General features: G+C 39.0%; 2 protein-coding genes across 2 annotated transcripts in view; both read right to left on the bottom strand.

The window, feature by feature from the left end:
- LOC105455057 (mucin-19) overlaps positions 1 to 21,186 on the bottom strand; it is a 190,701-nt gene that overhangs the window by 68,511 nt on the left and 101,004 nt on the right. The gene's annotated exons all lie outside the window — the stretch shown is intronic.
- LOC105455056 lies at positions 7,679 to 9,051 on the bottom strand. The gene is made up of 2 exons (XM_011698104.1): positions 8,402 to 9,051; positions 7,679 to 7,858 (listed from the first exon to the last, which is right to left on the bottom strand). The coding sequence occupies exons 1-2, from the start codon at positions 8,934 to 8,936 to the stop codon at positions 7,713 to 7,715; spliced, it is 681 nt and encodes a 226-aa protein (XP_011696406.1). The 5' UTR covers positions 8,937 to 9,051; the 3' UTR covers positions 7,679 to 7,712.

Below are 21,186 nucleotides of genomic sequence, written 5' to 3'. Positions count from 1 at the left end.
GGCTGTGCTGATGACGCCGCGCGAATATTTCTTCGCGTGATTGTCACGGACGAAAGTTGGTAAATGCTGAGAAATTTGCATGCTTTATGCAGTCGCAACGCCCAGCAATAAAGGCGGATGGGCGTGCTACAAGTCTGATGCGTCCTGACGTAAAATTCATATGCCCCGCGCGTGATCGGGGCCGCCCGGTTCCCCGCGGGTTCTGCAGGCGATCCAGCCAAACCCCCAATTAGATTTTGATACGCCGAGATTTAAGGGTTAAGGGTCGGTACGCGCGCGCGGCCAGCAATAAGCTGGATCGCCGAAACAATTTTCAGAGTGTGCGGGCAGCCTTCGTTGCCCCTCGGGCAGCATTAAAAACGAGCGGACATAACCGGCGGGCCGCGCAACAATTTACGCGTCGGATTATTGATACATCGACTCGCCGGAGAATCGATGATACATCAACAGGATAAACCCCTTGACATTTAAATTAATAATCAAATAATTAATTAAGTAATTAAACATAATTGTGAAAATAATCAAAGTTTTATAATGCTGCGTTTTCATAATCTGTATATTGTGTAATAGATTAACGTTTTCTAATTAAGATTACGTGTTTTTTATTAGTAATACGCAGCAGTTAAAAAGTATTATCTTATTAACGATTATTTTTGCATATGCGAAATTTTACATATTAAGAGAAATATGTATATCATAGTGACATTATTTTGTTCCCACCGTGATGAATTTAAAGAACAGCATTTAAATACCTTTCTGAAAATCGTTTTCATCGGTATACATAGGTGTTCCTCGAAAATCGATTACTATTACATTAGATACTAATCACGGCGTGTAATGAATGCATTAATGGCACTGGGCGTGGTGTGTATTTCATCCCGGGAATTATGCGCGCTATGACGCGGAAAGTGCGCGGCATGAGATTGAGCGTGGTATATCCGCGAATAATTAAAACGGCGCGTTTCAATTACCGGCGAATAAATTTTTCTCTTTCCGACAAGGCAAAGAGGTAAAGAGACAAAGGCTGAAGAGGCTGAGACGGGCTGATAGGCGATGATTTTTTCCACGAGTTAATTATTAATTATGCTAAGCCATATCACGAAAGTGATACGGGGTTATTAACCCCGCATCGCTCTATGAGAGAAAAAAAAAATACATTTCCAACATTTGCGTTTGAAATGAATTATGTCCCAAATTTCTTGAAAGCTCTAAAAAGATAGAAAATAAAAAACATTTTTACAAAAGATCTTATATTAAAGATAAAGATTAAGGAGGAGCCATCAAATACCAGAGAAAAAAGTTTTTACAAATAAAATATTATATAGAAATAAAATATTGAAAAACTGTTCGATACTTCTTTTCCTTGTCTCGTTTCGTTTTACCATACATTTCCGTTAGTTTTCGACCAAAAGCCATGCTGAATTCCACACTATTTCATTAGAAAAATAACGCACGCAAGTGCACGCGAGGCAACGCGAAACGCACGGTAAATCCTGATAAACAGCGGCGGGGATAATTGAGTTGAATCACGAAGCTTTCCTTCGCGCGGGCGCGAAGCAACGGGAGGCGTTCCTTAAAATTCTGCCGCGCGAGTAAGTAACGACTCGATCTAATCAATACGATTTGTTTCGCAGTTTTGCTTCTGTATGAACCGGCGAGTGAGAGTCTCCCCGTGCCGCAAGTAGTCTCTCTCGGAGTCGCTTCGCATCGCGTTTCTCCTCTCTCCTTTCTTTCCTCCTGCAATCTTAATTAGTTTCCACGCTTCGTCCTTAGCGGTGCTTTATTTGTTGCATGTTAATGTCGCTACCAAACGGATCCGAATAATTTATAGCGCTCCGCTGACATCGCCTCAATTCTATCATTAATTGCGATATATTTATAGTCTATGCAACTTAATGCTAAGACAATCTCAGATGCGACTCATCAATTCCGATTTATAATAAGAAATTTGTTCGTGCAAGTTTAAATGTTTAACAGAAAAATAATTTTGCAGCTTTATATTATATAGACAGAAAGCCATATATTGGCTTTCTGTCGCATCTTCCTTAGCATTTAACAAATTACGTAAAGATTATATATCAATGCTAAATTAAATAAATTCAAGATCAAAAATAAATATAAATAGCTACGTTCTTGGAATTCCTTTTTTATTGTCGCTTTGTGATAGATTGACGTTTTTAAAGATTCCGACGCGACACCTTCTTCAATGAGGCGTTTAGCTTCTGCAAACTTCCCAACAGGACGCGTTTATTGCGTAACGGTGCATTAATTAAGCCCCCCCCCCGCGCGCGCATTATCGATTCCGAGTAACTGGCGTTCGCCAGTTCTCGGAGGCGACTTCTTGCCCGAACGTATATCGCGGGACCACCGGTAAACGCACGCACGCACCCAGATTCCTTTTTGCGCTGCCAAACGAAACGGCCAAACCGGCTCGAATAATCGGCTTAAACGGCCCCAGTGAAATCTTGCCGAACGGGCGATTCGAAAAAAAACGAAGAGGAACCACCGGGAAGCCGCGACCGAGAACCGTTATGTGGCTCAGGTCAACCGGGCATCTGCGGTGCAAACTCGACGCGCGAGTTCGCGAGTTGCAGCCGGTAGTTGCAAGTCGTAAAACTGCAGCCCTCGCGCGCCTCGTCACCGCTTCATTACGGGGCACTACGTTGCGCTGTCGCTACGCGAGACTGCACATAATGGGAAGCCGGGAATGTCCATGTATTTCAGGATATTCAATCTAGGCTTGCGGTCTTCGAGACTGCTGCTATCGAGGAATTTCTATCGAAAACATGGCTGAATTGAAATCGACGTTAAGAGTAGTTCGAACGAATAGCGCGGATTTGCGATCAGTGTGGTACAATTGTTATATTGTAAACTTCTAAATTGTGCAATAATAAGATTATATTCTCAAGAAAGAAGTTAAAAAAATTGTGCTACCTAAGAATTAAATCTCGAAGATTAAGTGTGTTTTATGAGCGTCCAAACACAATGTGCTCGATAAGAAATGAAAAAAAAAAGCTGCACTTTTATTGCATCTTAATTACCCCGTCCCGGCTATCGCGATCTCCGCGCATTGTTTTAAAACTAATCGCAGGATTACTCTATGATTATAGTAATTTCATGCGAGACATGTAGAGGATTTATTAGGTGCGTATACCTCACTCGCGCGGAATACTCGATCGCGCGTTGCGATCTTCAAACGCTGAGAGAGTTCTGCGCACGCACACCACGTACGCAGGCACCGCGCACAATGTTGTTACGAAGATAGATAAGCCCTGTTGGACGCGTACATTGCGTGTGTAAGTCCCGTGGTAGGATTAACTACGCTAGCCGGTAACGCTTGTCCGGACTAAATGGACGCGATTATCTCGAATGTCGAATATTTAATAACCGTGAAGAGATTCAAATATTTATATAATTATAAACGTGATGTATAAATTTAAATGCTACATTATTCTGACGTAATCATATATAATATGTAAAAAAAAAAAATCCCGAAAACTTCTTAAGCTTTACGAAGATCAGCGAAATCTTCGTGAGATTCCCGCGCGAAAAGGATTATCGAGCTGCATTTTAATATCGATTCTTCATTCGATTATAGAGAAAATGTTAATATTATTGATTATATATTACTATCATCTCAAATGATTTTCCTAAATTTACTTACTCAAAAAAGTTCTGTGGAGCATCTTTAGTTAAATATAAATTCTAAAATATTTTATGAAACGTTTTGAGACGGGAAATTTGTAACGGGAATTTTATTTACTGCAGAAGCTTTTTCAACGACACATATGCTTCCTCGCAGCATCCTGTTTTCCCCTCACTGCTGTTCCAATGCGGTCAATAGCTGTAAACCCGGCTCACAGTGTTGCAGTTGCATACATCGTGCATCGACAGCGTCATCGTGCAGGAATTTCTACCGCGGAAGAGCGTATTTTAACATATGGGAATATTGCACGCGGCAATAACGCACGGGATGTAATTTTATTAGCGTAATTAAAACCTAGAGTTATAATTTGACGGCGGTAATTAATGGCGAGCTTCATGCCAGCCGGTTCTACGGCTATCGCGCGGCGAGTATTAGATACTCCTACTACGAACTTGCGATATACATGTATTTTCCGCGATATACATGTGCTTATAAATCGAATTTATTAAACGAGTTGGACGGGATTTGAGCGCTGCTTGGGCAAAATTTAGCGTGCTCTTCCGTGTGCTGCACCGCTACGAGGATATCTCATCCTGGAGCGTATCTCAACGTAAGTGAGCTGCAACTTTAAACTTTAATGATATAAATACTAACGGTAATATCCGTGAAATGTAATCCGACGAATAATTACATAAAATGACGTAAAATATTTAAAACGTAATCCTATAAATGATTACATATAATAACATAAAATATCTGAAATGTAAACGATGCAATAAAGAATCTAAAAAAATATCGTAGAAGCGCGTCTTCCGAATAAGCTCCTTTTGCGCGCGTATAAGACAAAGAGTGCACATCGAGATATTCGCAGTTTGTCATGTGAGGCGAACACGAGTCCGAGTAGGCGCGAGGTATATAACTGTATAAGCCGCACAGAGAAGCGACAATGTAAATCACGCCTACAAAGTCGCACCGCGGAATTATTCACCGCACATAGAGAATTGCAAGGCACGAGAGATATGTATGTCGGGCGCAACCGATGCGCGTTGCGTTCGTGCGCGCGACCGTGCAATTTGTCGAGATTCTTCATTTCTTATAAAGGCTATTTCTCGCTAGTTAATATTTGTCGATTCTTTTTAATTAGCAAACTTGAAAATTAACCTTTGTCCGCACGATAATTTTTCAAGAAGATTTTAGAACGATAGATCGTTCGTGTCTGGCAAGTGTGAGTTAAATTTCATCATTTCTACAAGAAAATAAAGTATACAAAAACTATCGAGTGATTCTTAGATAAACAACTTTAACATCTTCAGGAAATATTTGTATGATTGTGTTTAAAAAAATTGTATATAAATAGAACTAATTACAATATAAATAATCCAGTCGCGTGTACTCATAAGGGGTAAAGGGGTAATATTTTGTATACATATCATTGCCGCTGTCGCAAAACTCGCAAACAAGTTTGCCTGTATTTGAATGCGTGCAGTCCGTTTATGTAAACGGAAAATAAAATACGCATTCCGTTTCTTGGCATTTTTTAACGCTTCACGGTTTCGTGAAACAAAGTAAACTTTGCTATTACGGGTACTTCATGGTATTGCATGGATGAACTTGATGCAGTTCCGGGAAGAATTCACTGCCGAAAGCGCCGATAAAATTTCTTCCACGCGCACATTTCGAATGGGTATCGATCCGTGTAACGCGAGTGAATATCTCCGCAGAGGACATTTTGTCGAGTGAACGACGGAATCTCCGCGTCACCTTCTCTCAGGAGGGAAACACGTGCAAACCGCGGCGCATTTCCCTTTTTTTCTTCTTTCTTTTTCTTTTTCAACGACGGTACGCATTTTCGAGATATCGGCTTACACTTTTGCCGCGGGGCGCCGCAGCCTTAGCGCGATCATGCGTAATGATTTCTGGCTCGTTGATCGTACCGCGCCGTGGGCATGGCGCGCGCACGCGGGGCAATGCGAAATTGCGGCGCTGTGCGCCGTTGTGTCCGCGGCCACGACCGATTAGCATAATCCGGCGGAATGTTACTCTGCGGCGGATACTGCCGCGCGGGCGGAGGGAGGAAGAAAAGATCGCTATCGTTCTATCTCTCGCTCACGGCGACGTCTCACTTCGCTTTTCGTCCGTCTTTCCTCTCATCGCCGACACGATTCGCGTCCACGGAAAACGCTCGCGTGCGATTTTCCACGCGCGACTATCCACGGTCTTTACTGCAAAAATCATCGGAGACGTTCGCGTCCGCGACGCGACGCGATCCGAATCCAACGATCTTTCAACGCACCTCCGCAATGTGCATCGTGGATACGTAGGTACGTGTGTACGTGCGTGCGCGTGTACGTGCGCAGTGTCAAGAGCACCTTTCGTGCAGCGCCGCATATAATGCACGCAGCAATATTGCACGCGATATTGTTGCGCAGCTGCAGCGCACTTCACCTTTCCACATTTCCTGCATTTCACCCACGCGTAATACGGGTACGCCGATTAATAACGGGACTGTTACGCCATTAGATTTCGTAACTTTTATCGTAGTATAATATCCCATTATCATTATTATTCAATCAAATCGGAAATATGAGTGATCGGTTATCCGTGAAAAAAAAACTTGCACACAAAGAATTTCACGATTTTATGTCATTTTCTACCAGTGAATTAACGAAATGTAATTCAGGAATCTCTCGCAAGACAAATGTACAATTTAGGATGTGTCTAAGACACGATGATAATAAGACGCTATTCATTGTTAAGTCAGCTACAATAATTTCATGAAATGTCAAAATTCTATCTGTATAAATACGTATAGAAACAGTCGCATGTATATCGGAAACATCTCTCACAATTCGCATCTTCATATCTTTGAGGGTACCTCGCAAATTGAATGCCTCATTACGGCAACATTAGATATGATTGCGCGCATATTTCCTAAATTGCACGTCCTTCTGAGCGCGGGCAGAAGAAACGCATCTCTACGCAATGCGAATTCCCATACGTTTCCAGAACTACATCGAGTGCATCCGCGTTCGTGGAACACCGTAACGCACGCACACACGCGACGCTAATGACGGCAATAAGAAAATTTACTTTGTTTCACGGGACTATAAACTGTTATTCGTTAAAAATACCGAAGCACGGAATTCATATCTTATAATATTTTTCGCATACATAAACAGACTGTATATAAATTTAAATTTGTTCATGATAGCAACTGCGCGCAACAACATGTCAATTTTGTAGCCTGTATTGCTTATGTGAAGAAACAAGAGAAACAAGAATTAAATATAATATGAAATACCACTTAAAAAATAGTGATCTTGGAGCATACTATTGTACTTAAAGAATGTTATTAAAATTAAGTTAATTCTAATATATAACAGAAAAGTTTTCGAAGTTGCATTTGATATATTCCCAATTAATAATGAAATAAATAAATAATCACAATTTTTAAAAAATGCTATCTTATTTGTAAAAATATCTACATTTTTACATAAACTTTTATTTATTCAACAACTGATACATTACTCTTATACATTAACTTTTGAAATAAGGCGAACAATATCAAAACCATATTTCACACATTAATGGATTTTCAATACAAATTCAGTGTAATAAAAGATTATTTTGCCATAAATTATAATGACGGATTTTGTACAAAATAAATAATACGTAGGTCTATAAAAATCACTCATTTTAAGATATCTAAAAATGATTAGTTACCAAATTATATGAATCTTTAACTTTGCCATATTATATTTTGCAATTACTATTGCAGATCATATTTTGCAATTATTAATTCTTGTTGTTAATAACTTTATTTAATATATTTTTAGATTCTGTTCTTATAATATTAATATTTGAATTATCAAAATAATTGTAATATTTGGATTTAAGTAACCACGCATTAATCTTTTCGAATAGTTTGAATATATTAAAATATCTGATATTTAATAGCTCTTTCTCTTTTTCCCCCTCCCTCTCTATCTCTCATACAAACATTACATAAAAAAACGATTATAAACATGTAAGAAAAATTCGATATAAGAAATTTTAATTTATATCATTATTGAAAAGTTGATATTTTCTTCGTCAAATTAAATAATTGCTGCTCATGAGACTTAAGCCGTTTGTTGATTACAGAAAGCCAGTCATTGATATCCTGATCCATAATTCTCATAAATTCTCTCCGAAATGAATCTTTATGTTCAGCTAAAATAAATAATGAATTTAAAAAATGAAATATATACTTGTGTAATTAGTATTGTTACAGAATCAAAATTCGATCGAGTACATTATTTTATGATTAATCCAAAACAAAAATGTCATCTAATATAAATCGAATGTTTATACTTAAACAGTATTCGAAGTCGAGAATAAATAAATATCCAAACATAGAAAAATTCTATCAATCATTGAATATACAAATAGTACATAAATAACAGTAATTTTAAGTTTTTAAACCTTACAACTAAATGCAATTTTTAACTCAAATATTGAATAAAATACATAAAATATATATTCTAATTATCAAACTCAAATAATTTAACAAACACATGCTAAATATCCAAATTCTCGAGTTCATCTTATATATAAGGATATATGAATAAATGAAGAAAAAAAAATATACAAATATTCATACCATTATCACTTTGCGATTTTTTTCTGCTTGCATATACATATATGTATCAGTCTAATGAGAAGTTGATTTTACGTTTTTTTTTCTTCTACCGATTAATTTTCCGTTATACTTACTTGATAAAACATTTTCTGCAATTCCTTCAGTTACGTTATGTCGTCGGAACAAGTGGCCTATTATTTTATCCATTCGATACATGCAACATTTATAACTGCATCCACCATATACGCATTTCACCTTCATAGTTAATTCGTCCAATTTCAAATGTCGCGACAGCCACGTACGTGTAAGTTCAGCTTGATAAACTCTTACGTCGTCCCAATGACAATCCATTACGTGTCGTCTTAAATTTTGTACACCACGGTTACAAGAAACCCAGAAATCTTTACACTTTCTGCATTTCATGGAGTATTGTTTGTCTGTTTTATTGAAATATCTCCATATCAAGCTGCTTCGGCGAATATCGGAGTCATCACCAGATATTTCGTGAACACGGTATAAATGAACTTCCATTTCCTTACTATTATATAATTTAGAGCAAGGCCCAACAGATTGTGTGTTGCAAAGATATCTTGTATCGCCATGGTGCTGTACCAGGACAGAATGTTCCAATAACCAATTTCTTTGCTCCGATCTTCTTTGCTCTGCCATTATGTCTGAACATTACCTTAGACTGTAGTCTACTAAACACGACGACGACATAACGTCTACATCATTAAGAAACGTTTGGGAAAGGTTAAAGAATAACATGTGTGCGAGAACTTTGTAAATATTGATACATAGTTTGAATTCATCTAAAAACCAAATAATAATATAGCTCCACTTATTTATTATCGTTAACTACTCAACGGTGTAAAGAGTTCCGATTAAAATATATCATTTAAAAGATAAAGATATTTCCGTTTTATATGTAACATTGATATCGCTATATGCGCTATATGCTATACTATCGTGCTATTATTTGTTATAAAACTTAAAAAGTGAAATGATAAAAATCAATTTATTTATTGATGGTTGTGCTACAATTTCAAATAATTATTGCTCTAATAATTGCAAATAATTATCGCAAATCGTTACCGTGATGTCCATGATGTCAAAAGATTATTGAATACTGTAAAAATGTGCGATGAAATCATATTCGCGCGATATAAAAGTACGAAGAGTTTCTCCGGCGCCCGTGAAAAGCCGAGATATTATGCGATTTCGTTTGCCCCTGAAAGTGGATTGTTACGCGCAATCGTGCGCAACGATCGTTTCTCGAGAAAATGCAAGGTCAAATAATTTGATACAATTTGAAGCTATTAAATAATTTAAAATTTTCAATTGAATGTTTTATCCATAGTTACTACTTTTACTTTGTATGAATATACAGTTTTCTTCACACCAATCAATCCATCTCATTATTCTGTGCATAAAAATATGATAGGTACAATCATTAAGAAATCAATAATTTACGAGATATTTCATATTTTATATCAAAATATAGCACGATAAAATATAAACTATCTCGTAAAGTGATTTTTCGACAACTTTACCTTAATACTTTTATATGCAAATATAATTAGAAGAATTATATAATTTCATTTTAAAATAGGTGAAGGTGACTTTCATATTTTTTTGGCATCTTCATCTAGACAAAAAACAACTTGACCAAAATACGTCCCTCTTGAAACCGTTCCACTTTCTTCCGAAGCATTTTTACGAATCGTCAAATTAAGAGAAAATTGACTACATTATTTAAAATGGGACATCCGGTATATTACATACTCGTTTGTTTTATTATCTTATCATATATTTGTCTATTAATTCTTACTATCTCATTATATTTTTCACTATAAAGAATATACAATCTTATTATATACCTATTAATTCTTCATGAAATAAACAATGTTTGTATTAAAATTATACATTATATTTTCTTTCGATAACATTAATTGTTGCTAAAAATCATCTCCTACGCTGTTAGCAAATGCATCATACAAATGTAATATTATTATATTTCAAGATAAATGTAATATAAATTCGAGAAAATATCGCGTTGTACTCTTCGCAAATTCGTACGCGCATTTACTAAATACAATCTTACAAATTCTGTACATTCGCAGTTTATTACACGTCAATAATCGTAAAGCGCAATGAAAATGGGGAAGACATGCGAGACGGACATGAAAGAAACAGCACGATTATCTGACCGACTGACTTTATGATATTTCTCAGGTTTCTCGAAGTTTAAATTGAGTGTTCTTTTCGAGTTCAGATTAAATATACCTTTCAGGATTTCGGAATTAAAAAATTATTCAATGAATTTTTCACTTCTGTTCAATCTAAGTCTTAAGTTAGTAAAGTTCCCTTAATTTAGAATCACCTTGAATTTGAATGAAGAATGAGATTTCGCAATCGCATCGAAATAATTAATTTCTAATTAAAAAACGTTTAGATTTTTGTGCACTTACTAGTCACGTAGTCATCTCTGCATATTTATTCAGAAAAGAAATCTATTCCGAATTGATTAAAAAAATGTATAAAACGAAATGATACGATGCCTCGTACACTGCATGTCTCTCAGATTACACACATTTCATATCATTTATAATATTATTACCTACATTTTTATTTTACTTCAAGAATGTCGAAATTTGAATTGTTTCGATTTGAATTGATACAGCGCGGCGATGTATCGCTACCGAACACGAGTGATTATCGTAACACATTCTTCGTCGCATGCGCATGGTGCGTGTACACGTGTGTATAATATACAGCGATAAGAGTCTATAATGTCTCGCGAATGACGAGCGTACAAATAATTCAGTGATATATCCGCACTTGCGTTCGGAGCTGCCGATGCAACTGGAAACGCATTCTCGAGTCGTTGTCGCGTTCAATGCACGCATGCACACGCATGTACAGGACAACCATATCGCGCCTATTCTCAAATTAATTTTGTTCCTTCTAGAAATATATCGAGTTTTGTCAGGTCTAACACTCCAGATCCAAATGTGTAAATCTGTAGGCACTTTTTATGCATTTATACGCGTATTATATTTGTAACATATTTTATCTGTGTTTTACACAGTTAAATGCATATTTTTACACGCTTAATTTTACAATAATATGTGTAAGCGTGTAAAAAATACGCATTTAACTGTGTAGAACACAGATAAAATGTGTAAAAATTTAGACACTTGGAAACTTCGCTGTGAAAGAGAAGTATCCTAATTATTTACAACAATTAGTTATAAAATATTAAATAAAGTGCAAACAAAAGATTATCGACCAATTAAATAAGTTTTCCGTATACATTAATTCCATCATCGCTTGCCTTTAATAAGAAAGATTTTTAAAATATGTCAAATAATCTATTTATATGATTCTTCATCGCGCATATATGATTATATATTTTAATTTGTATGTGCTGCATTTCCAGTAGTTTTGCGACAATCGAGTAAAATTTATAGTCGCGCGCATGCGAATAGATTACGAATTACTTAGAGAATCTCACTATCCGAGTATGTGCCTTAAGGCAGCCTCGCGAATAACCAATGCGCGATTTCTGGCTGTAGAAAATCTTCCCCGACTATACGTTAGCGGATTAACGACCGTGTATATGGCACTTGCAATGACGGGAACGTGTCGATGCAATTGCAGGTGAGAACGCGAGAAACTGCGAGTCGGTTCCTTATGGATTATGGGCGACACGCAAGCGGCCCGCGGTTGTAAATTCAAATTCACGACACGGCACTTCCATTATTCGCCCGCGGCGGATGTTGTTTTAGTATCGCGACGCGTGTACGTTTATTGTTATCGGTTGCATCCTGCCATGCGGCGACGAATTATCGGATAATAATCCATTCAAACGTTTCACTTATTGGAAAAGCCATTGTCTCGTAAAGGTGATGAATTGAGTCTGCACGCGAAACTTTGCGAGCAGGTGAAGCTGCAAGAATGGAACCGTTTACAGTTTTCCGAAGCAGTATTATATATGTATCTGCTTATATAAGATTTCTATATATATAAGATTTTCTATGTTTAAAAAAAGCGCGTATGATATATGAAGTTATCAATATATGCAAAATTTGTATTAAGAATAGATTATCTATGATATAAAATTACTATCGATTTTTTAACTTTTAGAAATTTATAACTAAACAATTAAATTAAATTAACAGTGTAATAAGTTTCGAAAATATTCCATTATTATCATCTCTAAGCTCTGTCCTTGTTACACAAATAATTATTATTCTAACCCTTTCGATAAATTCACGTTTTTAATCTTTCTGGCGATATAATCTAGTAATGAATAGTTTTAATTTATAAAAATTCCACTTTTTATGTGTAAAGAATTAAATGTATAAGTACCAAATATATTACATTTTGAGGATTTTTTGAATAAGTTAAATCAATTTTAAATGAATAAAACACACTACTCGGTTCTTTTAGTTACAACTATAATATTAAGCAAATGAAAAATAGGATGATTGTATAATAACATATTTTACGCGGCGTGCTCGTGAAAAGGTCTTATAAGTACCACTAATATATCATGCCTGGACCGTCATTTGTCTGCCCAAATTACATTTTCGACACTTACATCCTCTTAACGTTAAACCATCCGGCTAAAATAAAATGCGCCACATCGAAACATAAATCGTATCATGTTAGGCTCTTAATGGCAATGATTGGTAAGATTACTCCACTCCGTAGGTACGTGGGTGCGGAAAGGTTGAAAAAAAATAACCCAAAGATCGATAACGAAGCGCATGTACTTCCCCGAATCTTTCGTCCTTCCTTACCCTCCCTTATCCTGAGGGGAAGAGATTCTTCACCCGTCGAGCTGCGCCGGACCCTTCGTTAAAACTTGAACCGTGCACACTTCAATAATCTTTGTTTTGTAAAAAGTTACCGGTTCGGACTATAACGCGATGCGTTTTTTACGTTTTCGAAAATATTTACAGCATGCCAGATAATAAAAATTCTTCTAAAAGCATCTTTTTCAAGAAAAGATATGCTACATGTTTATAAAGGAAGAGATTGTTACATTTTTCATTTACATTGTTCTATAAGATCATTCTTTTAAAAAAAGTAAAAATTGCTTTAAAAATGTCTATAAGGCGGAACAACTTTTGAAAATGACTTACTCGCGTATAGAAATTGATCGGAACAAGCGAGAACTATCGCTACAGAAGTATCAAAAATTATCAGCACGATACATTTCCGTCGAGTGCCGTGCTGGCGGCAAAAGTAAAAATTGTAACGAGATTCGTTCTCGATTGCTTCGAAACAAAAGCACCGTCAGCCACTATAATAAGCTTAATTAAACAAACGGTTCGCTCACGAAGCTACATTAATCTTACTCCGTGCTGCATCATTACTTATATTACTTCAACGTTACGTTCGGCTTCGTCGTGCTCGCGATGATTAATGAGAGACATACTACGAATCTGAAAAGCCCGGTCTATTAATCAATAATAATGGATGTCAACGATCCGCGAGAATCTTTTCGTTTCAATCGTGGACTCCGAACGACATTCAAACGTACTGCGGAAGAGATACGAGAGAAGTATCTCTCTTTCGAATCTCGTCGTTGCGAAAAAATAGTCGTAAGCAGTACAAATGTGTTTATGAAGCTGGTGAATTCTTTCCGAATTGAAACGAGAAATATTTTACGGCTTTTGTGAGCTACATCGCGAGGCTGAGAACTTTAACAAATGTCTGCCATAGACCGCGCGATAAAAACTCCCGACGCGTATAAATGCAAACGAATAGCTTCGATCTATTCACGTGATAGCGTTCGCTCTGACGCAAAATTTGGCACGTATTGTTGTCGAAAACGTTTGAAAGTCTGTGGGAATATATACTCTAGGGTGTCCCGGCAGAAGTTTCTCTGAAGAAAGCGGAAACCGTACCATTATTTTCAATTAGAAAAGAATTCTTGAACTGTCAAACAACCGTTTAGTTTTCGAATCATTGAGTGAGTCAAACTTGAACAGAGATTAGAAATAAGTCTAGAAATCAAAATATAAGCACAAGAAGCAAATAATATGTCTTTGTTATTGTCAGCGTACTTTAATATGTAAATTATGACATTGGAAGCCATCCTAAGCCGTGCTCAAGGTTTTAGAATAAATAAATAAATAAAACAAATAAATAAATCATTGGACAGTATAAATATTATTAATGAAACGTCGAAGTATGTGACGATGGGCTGGTCAAAAGGGAAGTAGGCTAGAGCTAGATTTAAAACTAGATCGGCGCTGCATTCCAAACGTCATAATCGTTTATTCCGCTCATAATTTAAACGAGGCCGACGTCGAAACCTGCTACCGTCGAGCTCCCGCCGAGGACGTCACCATAAATTCCGCGCGCGCGGGTGAAACCGCGCCGGAACCCGAAGGGTTTTCGGCCCAGCGGCGCGGCGGCGCGCGGCGGGCCTCCGGGAGAAAAGGACCCGACGAAGTCTCTCTCCGCGCGGCGCGAGTGCAGGCCGGAGCGCGGGCCCGTTCGCGAGGGCCCGGCGGCTCGGGTCCCTCTCCGCTTAATCACCGGGGATCTCTCGCGCGGGCTGGGCCCCGTTGTTGAAATTAATAAGCGCCAAATAAACGAACCCGCCGAGACAAATGGCGGCGCATTGTGCACGGACGAGCGCATTCGCGGCCGGGCTTATTTATTTCGCCCATACGGTGGAAAAAGAGAAGGGGAGAGAGAGAGAGAGAGAGAGAGAGAGAGAGAGAACGAAACGGAACGGAGACCCCTCGAGGCCGAACACGGGCCCCGCCGTGATTAAGGAGATGAACGGATACCGCGCGGCGGCGAGGAGGATTCTTTTCACTCCTTTTTTTTTCGAGGCGCACCACCGCCCGATCCGTAACGTCCCACCATTCGCTCCGTTTCGCTCATCCGCGCCGCGCGTATACAGGGTGTACCCTTCTCCGGTCGTAACTTCGAGATTTTATCCTTGTAACGCTAAAATATATTTCCGGCCGAACAACCGATTCGGCCGATTATCTATTGTTCACGATAAATTATCGAGTCTCTCAACGACCGTATTATCCGTACATATGATTATTCAATTCATTATATTGACATAGTTCCAGCCGACGAAAAATACCTTACAAGGAGTAAAATATCTTAAAAAATGACTTAACGAGGGATAAACATTTAAATGTATATCGTTATTTACGCAAATCAGTCGAATAAATCCCTTTTCGTTAGAAAACCTGTTGACCGAGAACGTGGCAACACCCTGTATACCGCGTAGAGAAGACCGGTGGCCTCTCTTCCGACGTTCGCGAGATGGGTAATGTACGATACGAACAAAAAGCCGCGCACACTATAAATCAAGTATTGAGAGAACCGGAGAGATTGCAGTCAGTCAGACGAGAGAGAGAGAGAGAAAGAGAGCGAGAGAGTGAGTAGGTACTCGCACATCCGGTCGACTTCGCGGCTGATCGTCCGTTCAACATTGTTAGCGGCCCGGCGCGGCGTGCGAAGAGCTGGTTAACCGAGAAGCTTTTTCCGTCGCCCTTACTTTTGCACCAGCGGGAAAGGATATTTACGAATCCAAAATGAAAAAGAGGAAACACGACGGAAAGAAGTCGAGATCGTTAACTAGCTTTTAGCCTTCGCGAAAGAACGTTGACAATTAAAGAAGAAAATCAAATGCTCGAAATATATTGCCTACCGATGATTAATCGTTGAGGAAAAGTCGCGAAAGATACATATTTTCTTTTTTCAAATATGCATTTTCGCTCTCGTTTTCCTGCAGCTTCAATTTAACATGACAAATCTTCAGTTTTAATGCCTCGTCCCTGTAACGAGCATCCTTAATGAGTACCAGTTGAAATTACAGCGTTTATTCCCCAGATGAGAATTTATCGCTCGTTTGGTTCGTCGGATCGTCTTCCGTTTCGAGACGTCAATGATCATCGCTCACCGATCGAAGGAAATAAAACCGCGGACGCCGATCTGATCGCGCGGCGAGAGCGTGCACATGCACGGTCGGATACTAATTTTCTGCGGCCTAAGTTTTAATCGCGTCATTAATGAACTTAATGCGAGCTGCGTCGACAGCTGCAGTAGAAAACCGGTGGCTGTCGCGGACGGCGACGCTGTTGGGTCCTCAAGGGACAGAGAGAAGAGGAGACGCGCGAGTTTCTTCTTCCTCGCGGAATCGTTTCTTCTTCTTTTTTTTTCTTTTTGCTCTCATCTGGCGAGCATGTAGCGTCCGGTATGTGCGCCGTGTTATATATTGGAATCCCTCAACGACGGCAATTCAGCCCCCTCGTCGCAACGTCGTCGCTGCCGGCAGCGACGACGGAACGACCGGTTATAAATCACGCGAAGAGTTAGGATCGCGTCACGAGGCGCGTATTAATCCGATATCGGAGCTCGACAAACTCGAGTCGTCTAATAGTGCAGGCTATAAGAAAGTTGAGAAGACTCGTATTATCGTGACTTGGTAATGTTGGATGCAAAAATTCTTAGTTTTCAAAAATAAAAACTTGCAAGAAATAAAATTTGCATTATGTTTCAAATTCAAATGCGCAATTAGAAAACATTCTCTCGAAAATTCCTGTATAAAACATTTCTTCCAATATAGAATTATCTGTGATATTAACAATAAATTTTACTCTTGTGAAAATATCCTGCATTCTATTATTTAAAAAATTAAAAATAAAAAAATACATTTAAAATAATGAATAATGTGATGATTGCATCGCCACTACCCTAAACCTTAGCTTGCATTAAAATATTCTTGTAAATATAAAATCCGCGAAAGACAGATAAAGAACACGAATAGACGTGACACAGAAAGAGATCAGCTGTAGGTCACTAAAAAAGAATATCGCGTATAACAGACTGAGAGACAATTAGGCCGCCGAAGATATCGGTCAGAAATTAACGTTGCAAATAATACATTTAAATGCCGTGACATAAACGCGTGATGAAAACAAAGCACGGTTAGACGGGACTGGTGATCGCGAGGATTATGAGAAACAGAAACTCGACTGGCGATCTCCGACGATGGCGATCAGACGTACGTTCATTGTATTATATAACCCGAATAAATTGAACTTATACTGACAATGAGACACGTGCCACATTAAAGTCTTTATTAACCGCACATCTTCCCAGCCGATCAAGTAAACTGTAATAAATCATTTCCACATTTAATATTCGCGCCTCACTAAAATACCACCAAAATAAAATAAAATGTATATAATGCAGATTTTGTTGTTACGTATCGCTAAACAAAAAAATGAGTCAGAACGAAGAGAAGCCCCGGACGTTCCTAATCACCACGCACGAATTAGCTGCTAATTAATCACTCAGCTCTCGCGAATGGTCGGCAGTGAGACCGTCATTAAAGTGCAAGAGTTAGATTGCCGGCTCAAAGGAGATTTACCTAAGTGCCATTCATTGTCATCGATAACGAGTTGCATGACGCGCATAACGGGGGGTCTTTATCGATTATGTTAAATAGCCCCGTCATATTTAGTGAACTCAAGGATCCTACTTAAAAAGCAAAGGTTTCGTTGCTGCAGGCAAACCTCGACGGCGATGGAATAAATTTATTTTGTATCGAATTAACTTATCTATCTCCCAGTTATGTATTACCTATCGAAGTAATACACGGAAATAAGCGCTAAAATCTGAGAAATGCAACGAGTGACGAAGACTCGCTTCTTCCGTGCGTGAAACGATCGCAATGAGGAACCGAGAGGGACCCAGTCCGACCACGCGAGGCATTCGAGGCTCGGTTTTCGAAACTGTCAGCTGACCCCGAGGGAGTCGTAGATCTCCCGATAGTGCGCAACTTAGGCTCCATTAGAGGCGCGTAAAACCGTCGGAGGAGAGAAAGAATCAGCCGCCTCGGTCGGTCGGTCGGTCTTGGAGAGTAAGCGGAGCGCGGCTGTAAAGTCAGGCGCACGGGACGATTTCACGTGCAGTACCTAACCGCGACTTTTTGTTTCCGCCGCGAGAGAGAAGGAGAAGAAATGGGGCCCCCGTTCCAACGGGAACAAACACGAGTCTTTGTGATTCACTGCCGCACGTCGTCGCGCCGTCGAGCGGCCTGCAATTTTCGCATGAAAGTTCGCATGTAAAGGCCGCCGGGGAGTGAGCTTGGTTTCGATAATTTCCTGAGATTTTTGAGGCGCGAGAGAAAAGGAAGGATAATGACTCCCTGAATAATAAAAGAAAGTGGAGAGAAGGAATGAAGAAACGGATATTGGTTTCGTTATGTCTTGGGACGAGAAAAACCCGTGTCATTCTGCGGTATTGTAAGAACCCGTGTCTGTTCTGGGTAGCATTTCGCAATTACGCCACACTTCATCTTTCCATCCTGTGATGAAATTAGAGTCAATCTATTCCCTTACTGAAAATTCACTTAATCTTCATCGCAATCTTAGTATTCTCCAATCACAAAAAAGCAAAATTCGCAAGAATTTTTTAACATTTTTTTGCTCTTAGAACACTTTCGTGCTCTAGAAATTCTTCAACCTAATATAAAAGTCGCGTAATATATGCATGATCGCATTCTAGAGCTGCGATTTTGTAAACCGGTTCAATCGTAACGAGATTGACAACGAGGTGATTCGCGTGTAATGCTTTACGCAATGGGCCGCGCTCGCTAAGCGCCGTTTCGTGTTAGATTTCGCGCTTCACTGCGAGGTGCTATAGACAAGAATTTGACGTGCATTAGATAACCAGGAAACTAAGAGCAAACGGAGCGCCAGAATTAGGCCAATACCCTGTTAATACGATAGAACGATTCGTGATATCAAATTTTTACGTTATAAAACAACTTCAGGAATCTACTTATAGAACATATATATATCTTTTTTAAAGTAATTAATTATTATTATTAATCGAATATTATAACGTAGAAAAGTATAATTGTTGTTATCACTGTTGCGTAATTTAGAAATAAGATTTACCATACGCGATGCTCTTTAGACACTCGAAAAGTGTAATTTAAATAAACTGCATTTATATTTATACGTATTTAGTGTATATATTTCAATTGCAAAGTTAGAAGAACATATTTTTCACAACTACTGCACCGATTTTATTACGATCCGTAAATAATATGAAAAAAATTATTTGATTGCATTAACTTTAATCTTTCATCTCATCGTTAATGCGAATGATAAATATCAAAAAAAGCATTGCTACATTAAAAACTATTTTTTTCCGGCAATGACGGTCTCGGACAACTTTCGAATTTTTTACTTCCGCGCGCTAATGCCTTGGCGGTCATTAACGCTGTCCTTAATTAAGCAAAGCTTCTTTAGTTGCTAGAGAAATGGCGGAAGCGGCAGTTTACTGCCGCGATAAGGCGCGAGCCTCGTGAGCAGGATATAATATTTTACGGAAAGAGTAACCTTTCTTCGGCGGACGATCGAGTACCTCCAAGTACTTGCTCGAGTTCCCCCCTCGGGCGTTTCTCCTTGCATGAGATTTTACGGCGGATGCACGCATTACAGAATTTTTGTGCGACTACTACCGAGCGGCGGACAAAAAGCGTCGTATTTTATAGAGCGAACCCCCTTCGTCAGTGTTTGGTCAGAAAACACCTCTTCCGGTCTCTCGGTACTTCCCGTGCCTTCGGAGGCGGCCTTCCGAGACGTTCTCCTCGGTGAGAATTTATTCACCGGGGACGCGCGAGTAACAAAGCTCTCATATCTACAATCTCAAGCTTGTAAAAAATAACATTCAACTTCTCATAAAATCTTTTACCTGTTATACAATTATAAGATAAATAAAAATTATAGAAATATAATTACAAAATGAAAGTTGTATAGAAAATAACTAGAGCATTTTGTTTCACAAAAAAAATTGTATAATTGTATGATTTAAAATCTTTTGCTTTAGAATAATTAAATTCTAAAATGCATACAAATAATTGATCTGTAAAAAATCTAACTTAAAAAATTATTTAAACGCGATAAAAGGAGATAACTTATTAGTAACATAAAAGACATGCATAATTCGTTTTTACGAATGTACATATGTATTATTATCCTTGAAGAAACATCCCCTTGAGAAACGTCCCCTACGTGAGCACTCATTATCATCAAACAAGCGCAAGCGCGGCATAAATCGCTGTTTAATTTCGCAATTGCATCGCATTTTACAGACAATTCGACGTCGCTCACGTAGCGCGCGCGGAACTTTTCCTTCGCGCGCTGCGTGGAATTCAAAACCGAAACCGCGACGCGGGACGATAATCGCGCGAACTTATCCGTGACGGAGAGATTTATATTCACTTATTTGCGAATTTCTCTCCGGGAAAACCGGCGACGGGTTGACGCGGAACGAAGGTCGCCGCCGCGTCCACCGACTGATTATTTCCAAGGATGCGTCCGGAGGTGGATGCGCCGCGTTCTTTTGTAACCTCTCCTCCGTATCTCCTCCGCGCGCTCGAATCCGACGCGAGAGCGTCCTCTCCGATAGTCCCGGAGGAGGCCTTCGGTCCGACCTCTCGGCACCGAGAGAGGCGGTGCGCGCAACTGTGCATGAAAGAAAACGGCTCCGAGGAGGAGATTCATCACGCACGCGCGGCATCGTCGTTCCCTTTGATTCGATAATAATTATCGGCCTTGCGGCGAAAAAAAGGACCCGCAGGAATACTAATAAACCGCGAGACAATGCAGCCGCGGGAGCGATAGATGCGTAACGCTTTGTCTCGCTCCGCGAACGCTCGCCGATAGCTCTCGGCGTGTTTTGTCCTGTAGACAGTTCCACCTGGAAGATACGCGCGCGATTGATTTATTCCTTTTTTTTTTTGTAAAAATTTAAAGGACATAAAAAATGAACTTTGACTTTTGCTCCAGCTATACCAAACGCTGCATACATAGATGTTATTCTAATTTTTCTTATTTGCAGTCTTGACTATAAA

This window comes from Wasmannia auropunctata, unplaced genomic scaffold, assembly GCF_000956235.1.
Source record: "Wasmannia auropunctata unplaced genomic scaffold, wasmannia.A_1.0 LD335957.1, whole genome shotgun sequence".
NCBI classification, from domain to species: Eukaryota; Metazoa; Arthropoda; class Insecta; order Hymenoptera; family Formicidae; genus Wasmannia; species Wasmannia auropunctata.
Note: the sequence above shows the minus strand (reverse complement) of the source record. Positions and strands in the feature narration are given on the sequence as shown.